Source organism: Lampris incognitus, chromosome 17 (assembly GCF_029633865.1).
Source record: "Lampris incognitus isolate fLamInc1 chromosome 17, fLamInc1.hap2, whole genome shotgun sequence".
Classification (NCBI taxonomy): Eukaryota; Metazoa; Chordata; class Actinopteri; order Lampriformes; family Lampridae; genus Lampris; species Lampris incognitus.
The window spans coordinates 39,119,522-39,131,122 of NC_079227.1; the positions used below are offsets into that span (position 1 = coordinate 39,119,522).

General features: G+C 46.5%; 1 protein-coding gene across 1 annotated transcript; it reads right to left on the reverse strand.

Moving 5' to 3' along the window:
• Nucleotides 1-673: 673 nt before the first annotated feature.
• On the reverse strand, nucleotides 674-11,296 carry LOC130127210 (H-2 class II histocompatibility antigen, E-S beta chain-like). The gene is made up of 7 exons (XM_056296780.1): nucleotides 10,959-11,296; nucleotides 9,726-9,757; nucleotides 7,932-8,225; nucleotides 2,104-2,317; nucleotides 1,477-1,544; nucleotides 1,256-1,369; nucleotides 674-699 (listed from the first exon to the last, which is right to left on the reverse strand). The coding sequence occupies exons 1-7, from the start codon at nucleotides 11,294-11,296 to the stop codon at nucleotides 674-676; spliced, it is 1,086 nt and encodes a 361-aa protein (XP_056152755.1).
• Between the last annotated feature and the right edge of the window lie 305 nt (nucleotides 11,297-11,601).

An 11,601-nucleotide genomic window follows, 5' to 3' on the forward strand; every position in this document is an offset into this window, starting at 1 on the left:
AAATAACCATTTCAACATTTCAATACCTGCATTAACCATCGAAGTGGTCTAATTTTAGAACGGTCTTGAAACAAATCTGACTAAGTGAGAATGTATATTGACATTCAAAAGTCTAGAACTCGAATGTAAGACGACCCCCCCTTTTTCATACGTATTTCCAAGGTAAAAACCCCGTCTTCTATTCAGAACAATACGGTAGCTACCTATCATACATCACATATATCATATATCAGAATATTCTATTACTGTTAAGCCAACTATGAACATTAAAATACGTCAAACCATGTGTCCTGTATCAGCTACATGTATGACGTTTTCATCAACAAAAGAGGCGTGGAAATCAGTTTGGTATTCAGCGAGTTATGATTGATTAACTGCGCTGACAGTTCATTGCGCCTGCCAAACACATTACACTGAGTGGAGCGGGTGACCGGTCCAAGATGGCGGCCCCACGGCTCGTCAGCGTCAATAGGCAGCAGCGGTCGATGCGGCGTCTACTCTTTATATGTCTATGACATCAGAATCTGTAGAGCATTAGTGAGAATACGAGCAGGAGGCAATGAGATCCAGCAGGGGGCAGCACTGACAACCTGGGAGAAAACCTTCAGGTGAAAGCAACACACACTGAACTGCCACCAAAACAACCAACGAGGAAGAAGCGTCACTTCCTGCTTCAGCTGGTTGGAACCAGAACACGCCCTGTTAAAAAAGACCAACGATAAGAAAAGTGGTGAAGAGTGAAGAGACTGAAATACAACCAAACAAGTCTGGCCCACTTCAAGTACTGATGACACCCACTAATGTGTACAGTGTACTGTACATGTGTACTGATATGTATAGTGTACTGTCTATATGTATAGTGTACTGTCTATATGTACTAATATGTACAGTGTACTGTCTATAAGTACTGATATGTATAGTGTACTGTCTGTATATGTATAGTGTATAGTCTATATGTACTGATATAGTGTAGTGATATAGAGTGTACTGTTTATATGTGTTTGTATTATAATGTAGTGATGTAGTATACTGCGTATATGTAGTGGTATTATAGTGTAGTGTGTATATGTAGTGGTATTATAGTGTACTGTGTATATGTAGTGTTATTATAGTGTACTGTGTATATGTAGTGATATTATAGTGTAGTGTGTATATGTAGTGGTATTATAGTGTAGTGGTATTATAGTGTAGTGTGTACATGTGGACTGATGTGAACCAGTGTAAACCTGGTCTGGAATGATCTAGTGTTACTGACCTCTGGCCTTCCTCTTGTAGTAGATCAGACCTGCCAAAGACAAAATCAAACCCAGAAGCAGACCTGACGCTCCGCTGGCGATCTTGTTTCTGTCTGATTGTGACATGGAGGGATCTGGAGAGACAGACACATGTCTCTATCTATAGACACATCTGCATGTTGACCTGTCTCTCTATGTCTTCATCACCTATCCATGGACAGAGACACACATAGATACTCACTCCAGTCCACTTTCTTAGGAGAGGGGAAACTGGCGTGTTCCACCATGCAGGTGATCTTCTCTCCAGACCTGAGATGAAATAAGTGAAGAAGAAGAAAACACAGGAAATAAACAACATATCAACAATAAATAAGACGTGATGTGATTGGATGAGGTAAGTCTGTACTTTCCTGTCTGTCTGCACAGAAACTAGTCGAGTCTGATACTAAACATCAGCCCAGTTTAAAACACGGTATTAATACACAATAAATACTCTGTCGTCCATCTGGGATCTCACCTGTAAAGAGCCACGCATCCCACCTTAAATATACAGCTGGTGTCTACAGAGCAGACACTGAGGAGACACGTTCCACCTTAAACATGCAGCTGGTGTCTACAGAGCAGACGCTGAGGAGACAAGTTCCACCTTAAACATACAGCTGGTGTCTACAGAGCAGACACTGAGGAGACACCTTCCACCTTAAATCATCACTTTGTGCTTTGTTTTCCAGTCATTGTGTGTGTGTGTGTGTGTGTGTGTGTGTGTGTGTGTGTGTGTGTGTGTGTGTGTGTGCATGAGTGTGTAGTGTTAAAGTATGGTGTATGTATTTGGACCGGTCCATTTGGTACTGAGTCTAAGTGTTCTGACCTGGGCGTGTACTCCAGGTAGGAGTGGATCTGGTAGTACCAATCACCATTTGCCAGCTCATCGGTGGAAGTGACGTCAGAGGTCACCGGCTGTCCGTCTCTCAGCCAGGTGACACTGATGTATTTGGGGTAGAAGTTGTAGACACTGCACATCAGCATGGCCGGATGTCGGCCACTATGGGGCGTCACTGAAGTCAGTCTCACACTGGGCTCAGCTGATAAAGAATTATTTTGTTATCATCATCATCATCATCATCAGGACTTGAAATTAACTTTTTGAATCAATGTCAAATGTGTAGAGTTGCTAATCCCGAGAGTATATAATGTTTGGGGCCACATGGTGGCGCAGTGGTTAGCGCGGTCGCCTCACAGCAGAAAGGTCGTGGGTTGGAATCCCGGGGTAGTCCAACCTTGGCGGTTGTACTGATGTGTCGTAGGTTAGTTTACATTATTACGACAGCGGCCCCCAGAGGAGTTACCATAAACTGATTTACGGCAGTGCCTAGCAGAGCTGGAATAAAGCATGTTAAACGGCTCTTCTGCGATGAGTCGCCTCAGTCCAGCCCTCCGCATTGAGGACTAGACTCTGTTATAGCCGGACCTCAAACAGGACTCATGAAAACCCGGCACGTTACTGTAACATGAGACTAATCCTAGATCTGCTGGATTATGCAGATACAGTACATTCTGAAGCACTTATTTTGTTCCTCGACTTCTATGAGGCCTTTGACGCGATTGAACTCACGGTTCTGTTACAGTCCGTCGAGGCGTTGGGCTTTGGGAATAACTTTGTTGGCATTGTCAATATGTTTTACAAAGATATGAATAGTTCTGTTATGATGAACTTTAACAGCTGTAAAAGAGTCCAGATGAACAGAGGGCTCCGCCAAGGCTGCCCTGTTCCTCCTCCCTTATTTATTTGAGGGGCTGAATTCTTATCAGTTAATATCGTGAATGATGGACGTTTGGAAGGAATGTCGGGTTTTGGTGGAGAGTTAAAAATCTCACAACTGGCAGACGACACCACTTTGTTTTGAAGGACAAGAAGCACGTGAGGAACTCTGTTACCTCAGGTAACCAATGTTCCAGGGCCTCGGACCTGCGACTAAATGTGTGCACATGTGGAATGTTGTCTGTGCGTGATTGTAGCGATTGTGTAGTTGGAAACATCCGGTAAAAGAGTCCGTTAAGTATTTGGGAATATATACAACTACACATCTTACAGCTAGACAACGTCTCCATTTCTCCAACAGATTAAAAAGACCAAGTCTGTCTTCAGGATTGGTCTTGGAAGGGGTTTCTCTATTTTAGGAGGAGTTCTCCTCTCCAAAGCAGAGGGCCTGTCTCGCTTTGTGGGTCCATCTGTGTCTCTATTGGTTTATGGTTCTACCGCCACAGAAGCAAATAGAACTTTCTTAAATGTCATTTGGAAGAATAAACCACACCAGCTTAAAACATGTGTCCTGTCCAGCAGTGAAGCAGAAGGAGGTCTGGAAGTTCTAGATTCCGTTGATTCTGGTAACACAACACACAAACACGCTCACACTTGTTGTGTGATGGTGAAATGTCCCATAAGTGTTGGACTGGTGTGGAGTCTCGTGACTCTGTCCCTCCTTTAACATGAGACACGTGACCTGGTGCTGTCTTCATCCAGAAGATGTGCTCTTCAACACCTGATTAATTGTGTTACTGTAGATGCAACATGTGTACTCACAAACAGGAGTTGTGTAAATCACTACCTAAGATCCCTGCTTGTCTCCAAGAAGTGAGTCTTAAATTAAACCTCTCAACCTTGAAACAACAACACAAGTAACGAGCTGCTGACCTACTACCACACTTGTGTCCTGACAGCCGTCTGTTACTTTACATGTGTACACGTGTACTCCCCTTCTGTTTTGTTGTGTGTCTGTTCTTTGTTTGTATTATGTTGTTACCATTTATTAGGGGTCCAAGCCCCAGGGGCTGGGGACCCCTATTGTTTCCGCTCAGATTTTTATTCTTATTTTATTTTATTTTTTTATTTTTCCGTTGGTAAAAGTGGTACTGCAGCCTACACCGTAACAGATTCTACAAAACCCTTTGGAGGCCTGGTACAGAACTTCGCACTTACCCCAGATGCAAAAAAATGACACATGTCAACCAGTTGGTGGCGCTATTTTGAAGGTCAACGCGTTTTGGCGTGTAACTCCCAAACGGTACATCGGACATGCAAACCTTTACATGCACAGATTCACTGAGCATAGCTGAATCACGTGGTATAGGCCACGCCCATTTCTGCTGTAATTTCATTTCGCAAATTTGTGAAAATAGCCAAAACTACTTGTTCGAACTCCTCCTAGGCCGTGCGATCGATTTACACGAAACGTGGCACACATCATCTACAGTCACTCAAGGCAAAAAAGTTGTCGAAAGAATTTTGATCCGTTGCTCGGTTTTGATTCGACAGATCAATGAACCTTGACTGAAAAACGGTGATTTTCCATGACGGTGCCATAACTCATCAATGCATTGACATATCAACTTGAAATTTTAGACGTATGTCACATATTGTGAAAAGATCCTAAAACATGACGTGCGTTTCATTTGTCCAGTAGGGGGCGCTATAAATCGGAGAAGATTATATCTCATAATAGGCACTATGGATTTGGAGGAAATTTGGGGTGCGCAATCTAGGCTCATACTGGAGTTGATACGTGCAATTTAGTCATAATTTTAAAAGTGGGCGTGGTTTATGACAAAAATGTTAATTTCACCTGCGAAACTTCAAAAATGCCCCAAAATTTCCCACAAATCCCCTGCACATCCTACAGAGCTGAGATGTTGTGAGCAGATCCAGTAAGTGATGCCAACACTTTGCTGCACTGCAACATATGGTCAATTCAGAAGTCCGTCACTCTATATTTTTCAGAATATGAAAAATAATAGAGCATAAACATTTCCGCACAGATTCATTCAATTGCTACCAACATCGCCACAGACATTCTGGAGAATGAAGATATCAAGGGGGTCAAAGGTCATTCTGATCGGTCAAAACATGCATCCACAACAATGTACAATATATGCCTGTACAGTGTACAATGTACCTAATATTTTTTATTTTCACACATATTTGATCAAACTATTCCAAAATATTTGACAGGACACGTGACACTACCAGCATGATGTGTGAATGTTTTCAGATGTTTATCAGCGACGGTTTTTGTGTTATAAGCGTTTAAAGTATAAGGGACAACATGCAGCTCTTTAGCAGCAGCTATGTTATTGGTTCAAGGTGGCGGATCTTGTTCACAGCAACTCCCATTAACACGAAACTTGGTCCACCAAGAAGTCATGACGCCCTGAGGTTCTGTGCATTATTTACTGTTAATTGGCCACTAGGTGGCGCTATGCTGCAAAATCATGAAATGCGCTAACATTATATATCCAAACTACTTGTAGCCTGTCAGTGTGATCAAACTGAAGCTTTGCAGCTAGCAGCTATGTACTCTTGTGAGCACCCTTCAGTAAAGGACATTTTATAATGCAAACCATTATCACCCCAAGTCCACTCTACTGCCCTTTGACACGGCTACACAACGCACTACAGGAGTATAACTACACATTTCTTTCAGAATCAGCAAACAAGTCACAGAATGACCCATAGCAGCTGTAAGATAAGCCTCTGCTTCCACATCTCTGGCTCAGACACCGCCATTAGCTGCGTCTGTTAAGAACTAATCTCAGTTTCCTGATGACGCCTTCACGCATCCACTGCATAGATGCTGAACTCAGATGCAGCATACTCATGCTTCATTATCTCCTCCTACTCCCACTTCAGCAGGTTTAATTAAAACACAAATAAGTTCCCTGAAGCTCAGAACAAGGTTTCCAGCAGGCTGCATTTCTCCCACTTTACTGAATAACTCACTGCAAGGCTGCCAAGAAACCCTCTGAAGTTAGTGGAAGACAACCTCTTCGCTCCTGTCAGCCCCACACTTGCCTCGTCCATGGGAGGGAACACTAGAATTGTACTTCTCCTAAAACAGATACTACACGCTCTTCCACTGTTAGTACTCAGTACTTAACACTCAACATTGTTGACAAGTATGTACAGCCTAATACTACTCATTTCCCCACCTCATCCCTACATGTCATTATATTCTTTTAGACACATATGTTGTTTTTCTTCCAGCCCCAACCCACACGATGTTAATAACCTGTTCCGGGTTCATCAATAATCCTTTGTTGACGTCATAGATGATCAATAGTTGTGCGCTGTGTTCACAACCATCCTCATACACCATCTTGACGGACAGCTTTACGACCACCGTCGCTCTTTAAGACTGAGACTTGCATCCGTCTAATAAGCAAACAGCTCAACTAGCGAGGCTCCTACAGACAGCCAGACCCGACTTACATACATGGGGGCTTGGAGCCCGTTAATACCTGCTGGCAGCGCTGCTTTATGTCGGGGACTGTCTCACACCCTGATTGGGTTCTTCTGACGTAGTTGTGTAATGATACTGAACCTGATGTGTGTCCGTAATACTACAGACCTGTTTTATGTACCATGTTCTATTGTTCAATAATACACACACACACACACACAAACATACACACAGAGACACACACACACACACACACACAGACACACACAGACACACATACAGACGCACACAGAGACACACACACACACACACACACAGACACACACAGACACACATACAGACGCACACAGAGACACACAGACACACACACATACAAACACACACACAGACAAACGCACACAGACACAAACACACACACAGACATACAGACACATGCACACACACACAGACAGACACACACACACACACAGACACACACACACACACGCACACACGCACAAAAACACACACACAGACACACACACAAACACACAAAGACACACACACAAAAACACTCACACACACACACAGACACACGCACACAGACAAAGACACGCACACGCACACGCACACACACACACATACGCACACACACAGACACACACACCCAAACACACAAACACACAAAGACACACACACAAAAACACACACATAGACACACATACAGACAGACACACACACACACACACACAAGCACACAGACACAGACACACACAAAGACATACAGACAAACGCACGCACACACACACAGACAGACACACACACACACACGCACACACGCACAAACACACACACACACAAAGACACACACACAAAAAACACACACAGACACACACAGACACACGCACACAGACACAGACACACACAAAGACATACAGACACACGCACACACACACACACATACAGACACACGCACACAGACACAGACACACACAAAGACATACAGACACACGCACACACACACACACAGACAGACACACACACACACACAAACAAACACACGCACAGAGACACACACACGCACGGGCGCGCGCGCGAACGGACGCGCGCGCACACGACACACAACTCCAACGGGCCCGCGCACTACTCACAAAGACGCACACAGCGTGACAAACACACACAAACGCTTGCGCACGTACACGCGCACACACCGACACACACACAACTCACAGACGCACGCGCGCACACAACTCACAAACGCGCGCGCGCACTTACCCACACAGATACACACAAACACACACACAGACCCACACACGGTGACAAACACACACACGCGCGCTCACTTACACACACGGATACATGCATGCATAATAACAGTACTACTAATAGTAGTAGTAACAGTAGTAGTAATAGTCATAATAACAGTACTACTAATAGTAGTAGTAACAGTAGTAGTAATAGTCATCATAGCAGAGCAGCTCACCTGTCTTATCCAGGGCAGCTTGGTACCATATCTCTATATTATGTTTGCAGTATCTCTCTTTCGCAGATCTCATCTCTGCCATCTTTGCAGGATCGTTGTTCCAGACCTCTGCGACATAGATACCATAATCAGTGTATCCAACAAACTTCCCCACAGTGCTGTTAAACCTGACATATTCTATCTTATTGAAATACAGAGAGCGTATGTACTCTATGTCAGGAAGCTCAGAGGAGGTGAACACACATATGTCCAGGTAATAATTCAAAAACGCATCTGGAACAGAAAGAGAAACAGGTTCAAGTTACTTAGTTGAATTGTTTTAAAGACAATAATTAAAACCTCTTTTCTAACAACACAGCAGAGTCCATCCAACAGAGACTGATTTACATATTTTATCTCACCTGCTCCATAGAAACCCACGACCAGGAGGGAGCAACACACAACAAGGCAGCATGAAGCCATGTGTCTGTCTTGCTGATGAACACAATAAACTGTCCTCCTTTACAGACTGACTGGTGTGGACTGCCCCCTGGACATAAACCAGTCCACCACCCAATCACCTCACTGGGCTGGCTAGCTCTCCCAACATCAGCCAATAGAAAAAACAGAGGCCTGCACGTCATCTGTTACCAGGTAGAGGGTAGAGCCTAATGCTGGAAAGGGACAGAAACTCACAGGTTCGAGCCTGTTCGGGGACTGAGAAGCTTTGGCCGGTGACAGAATGACAAGAGGACATGTGTTGATAGTATAGCGCCCCCTAGCTGCAGGACACTCAACATGTACACAATACACATTCAACAAGTACACAATACACACTCAACATGTACACAATACACACTCAACATGTACAGGAACACACACACACACACACACACACACACACACACACACACACACACACACACACACAAGCCAAGCGCGAAGCAAGCCCAATAATAAAAGCGATGCATCAGTTTGACGCTGAATGGCGGAAATAGGTATAAATGTCCCAAACTCTTAGAGGGATTTATTCATGACGTCATGGACAACAGGGGGGACACGTCACTGTTTTAGGAGAAGTTAAAGAGGGAGGGGCCTCAGTACGTTACTACAGCACGACTCTTTACACAGTACTTCCTGATCTGCGTCACATAACGCAATGGCGGTGTGTGTGTGTGTGTGTGTGTGTGTGTGTGTGTGTGTGTGTGTGTATGTATATATATATATATATATATATATATATATATATATATATGTGTGAGTGTGTGTGTGTGTGTGTGTGTATATATGTGTGTGTGTGTGTGTGTGTGTGATGGCAGCTCTCGGGGCCACATGTGTAGTTCGTGTTGTGTTAATGTTGTGTGTTGAGGCAGCAGTGCTGGGGCGTCGCTGCTGCAGGACTTCTTGTCAGGCTGAACAGCAGAGGGCGCTCCACAGAGCAGCTGTTAAATACAGGGCGGCCCGCTGGACTCTACCAACTACCCTCCATGTCATGGGGGGGGTATTCTTAATGTAGATGTGTTGTGTGTGTGTTTAGAAGGTTGTGTTGTGGTTGTGTTGCCTTGGTTACTATCTAAATGTTAACTTGTTGAAGAATTGTGCTGTGTTGTGTTATTTGTAGTTTAGTTGGTAGAGTGTTGTTTGTGTGTTGCCCTTGTGTGTCAGAATGGTGGGACCAGCCAGTACATGTGCGCCCCCTTGTGTTCAGGTTGTTGGGTCAGTTTGGTGTGGTGAGTTTGTTATGTTCAGTGTGTTACTTGGGCATGATGTGAGTGAAGTTGTGTTTAGTTGATCTGTTGTGTGGAATGTGTGTATTCACTAAACAACTGGTGAGCACAGCAGCAACACTTCATTGTGTAACATCAGAGGATTCATCTATGGAGCACGTGGAGAGAAGATATGAAGATGTGTGCACCACTAAGTAAGTTTAATATAACACAATGAACACATGTAGGATGGAGCAACAAGAGGTGGGTGGAGCAACATGACATGACACATGACGTGTGAGGTGTCTTGTTGTTAAATAACAATGAACAGATGTAGGATGGAGCAACAAGAGGTGGGTGGAGCAACAAGACATGACACATACATGTGAGGTGTCTTGTTGTTAGAACAACACAATGAACAGATGTAGGATGGAGCAACAAGAGGTGGGTGGAGCAACATGACACATGACGTGTGAGGTGTCTTGTTGTACGTCGGAAAGGAACCAGTGCAGGGGTCCGGCAGGGTCCAGCCCGTAGGCACGTTTATTGCTATTCAGGGAAGGGAAATGCGGGATATGTGTGGTGCCACTAGAGTCCTGGATGTGGGCGGTGTAAAAGACTGTGTGTTTGTGTGCAGGGCGAGTGTGGTGCAGGAATGTAAATGACTGGAGGATGTTTGTGCGTGCTGGTGCAGCGCAAGTCCAGGAGTAGGGGTTCTGCGGGAGGCAGCGTGGGAGCACCAGGGAGGGGTCCGAGGAACCCAAGTAACGCGAGGAAGACGGACCCCGAGAAGCACCGGTACCGGGGGTTCGTACTAGATGGCACAATCTGGCCCCGACTGCACGTCAGCGTCCTCTCTTCTAGCTGGCTGCAGATTGGCTTCAGGTGCGCTGATCTCCGAGGAGCCTCTGGTGCGTAGCTGCGCTCTCAACGAGCGCGCTGATTGAACCCTGCTGGTAGACTCAGGCGGAGACGCGCCTTGCGTCTGGACCACAACAGTACCCCCCCCCCCCTCCTACGGGAGCCACCGGGTGACCGTCCAGGTGCGTCAGGGTGTTCCAAGTAGAAGTCCGACAGGAGGGCGGGGTCGGCGATGTAAGACCAGGGCACCCAGCTCTGGTCTTCCGGACCGTAGCCCTCCCAGTCCACCAGGTACTGGAAGCCCCTCCCACGGCGGCGGACACGCAACAGCTTCCTGACCGGCCAGACCGGGTCGCCGTCCTGGAGTACACGGGGGGGAGGAGGTGGTGCTGCGACAGGTGGGGAGAGGGCACTGACGGACACAGGCTTCAGCTTGGAAACATGAAACACGGGATGTGCCCGAAGAGAAGGAGGGAGAGACAAACGCACCGCAGTGGGTTTGATGATCCTCTCCACAGTGTAGGGTCCCACGTAGCGAGCGGCGAGCTTGCGAGAGGTCGTCGGGATGGGGAGGTCCTTGGCCAGGAGCCAGACACGCTGACCAGGCTGGTAGACCGGGCCTGGGACGCGACGCCGGTTAGAGGAGCGTTGGGACCGGTCGTTGGCTCGCAGCAGGGCGGCACGAGCAGACCTCCACATGCGGCGGAGATGATCCCCGGCTGACGGGACCGCCACCTCAGTCTCTTGCTGGGGAAACATGGGGGGCTGGTAGCCCAGATAACATTGGAAAGGAGACATTCCAGTGGCAGAGCTAGTCATGGTGTTGTGAGCATACTCAACCCAGGCCAGGTGCTTGCTCCAGGTCGAGGGGCTGCTGGTGGTCACACAGCTCAGGGCAGACTCCAGGCTCTGGTTGGTGCGCTCCGCCTGTCCGTATGTCTGAGGGTGGTAACCCGAAGAGGGACTGACCGTGGCCCCAATCCCCCTACAGAAGGCCCGCCACACCTGGGAAGAGAATTGGGGACCCCGGTCAGAAACAATGTCCAGGGGAATGCCATGGAGACGGACCACGTGGGCAACCAGCAGTTCGGAGGTCTCGGCGGAGGACCGGAGCTTGGGGAGCG

Coding starts and splice junctions, on each gene's coding strand:
- LOC130127210 (XM_056296780.1), bottom strand. CDS start 11,296: ATGACTAGCTCTGCCACTGGAATGTCTCCTTTCCAATGTTATCTGGGC. Junction 8,226..9,725: donor GCTCACCAGTTGTTTAGTGA/ATACACACATTC, acceptor AGTAACTTGAAC/CTGTTTCTCTTTCTGTTCCA. Junction 700..1,255: donor CTACAAGAGGAAGGCCAGAG/GTCAGTAACACT, acceptor CTTTTTTAACAG/GGCGTGTTCTGGTTCCAACC.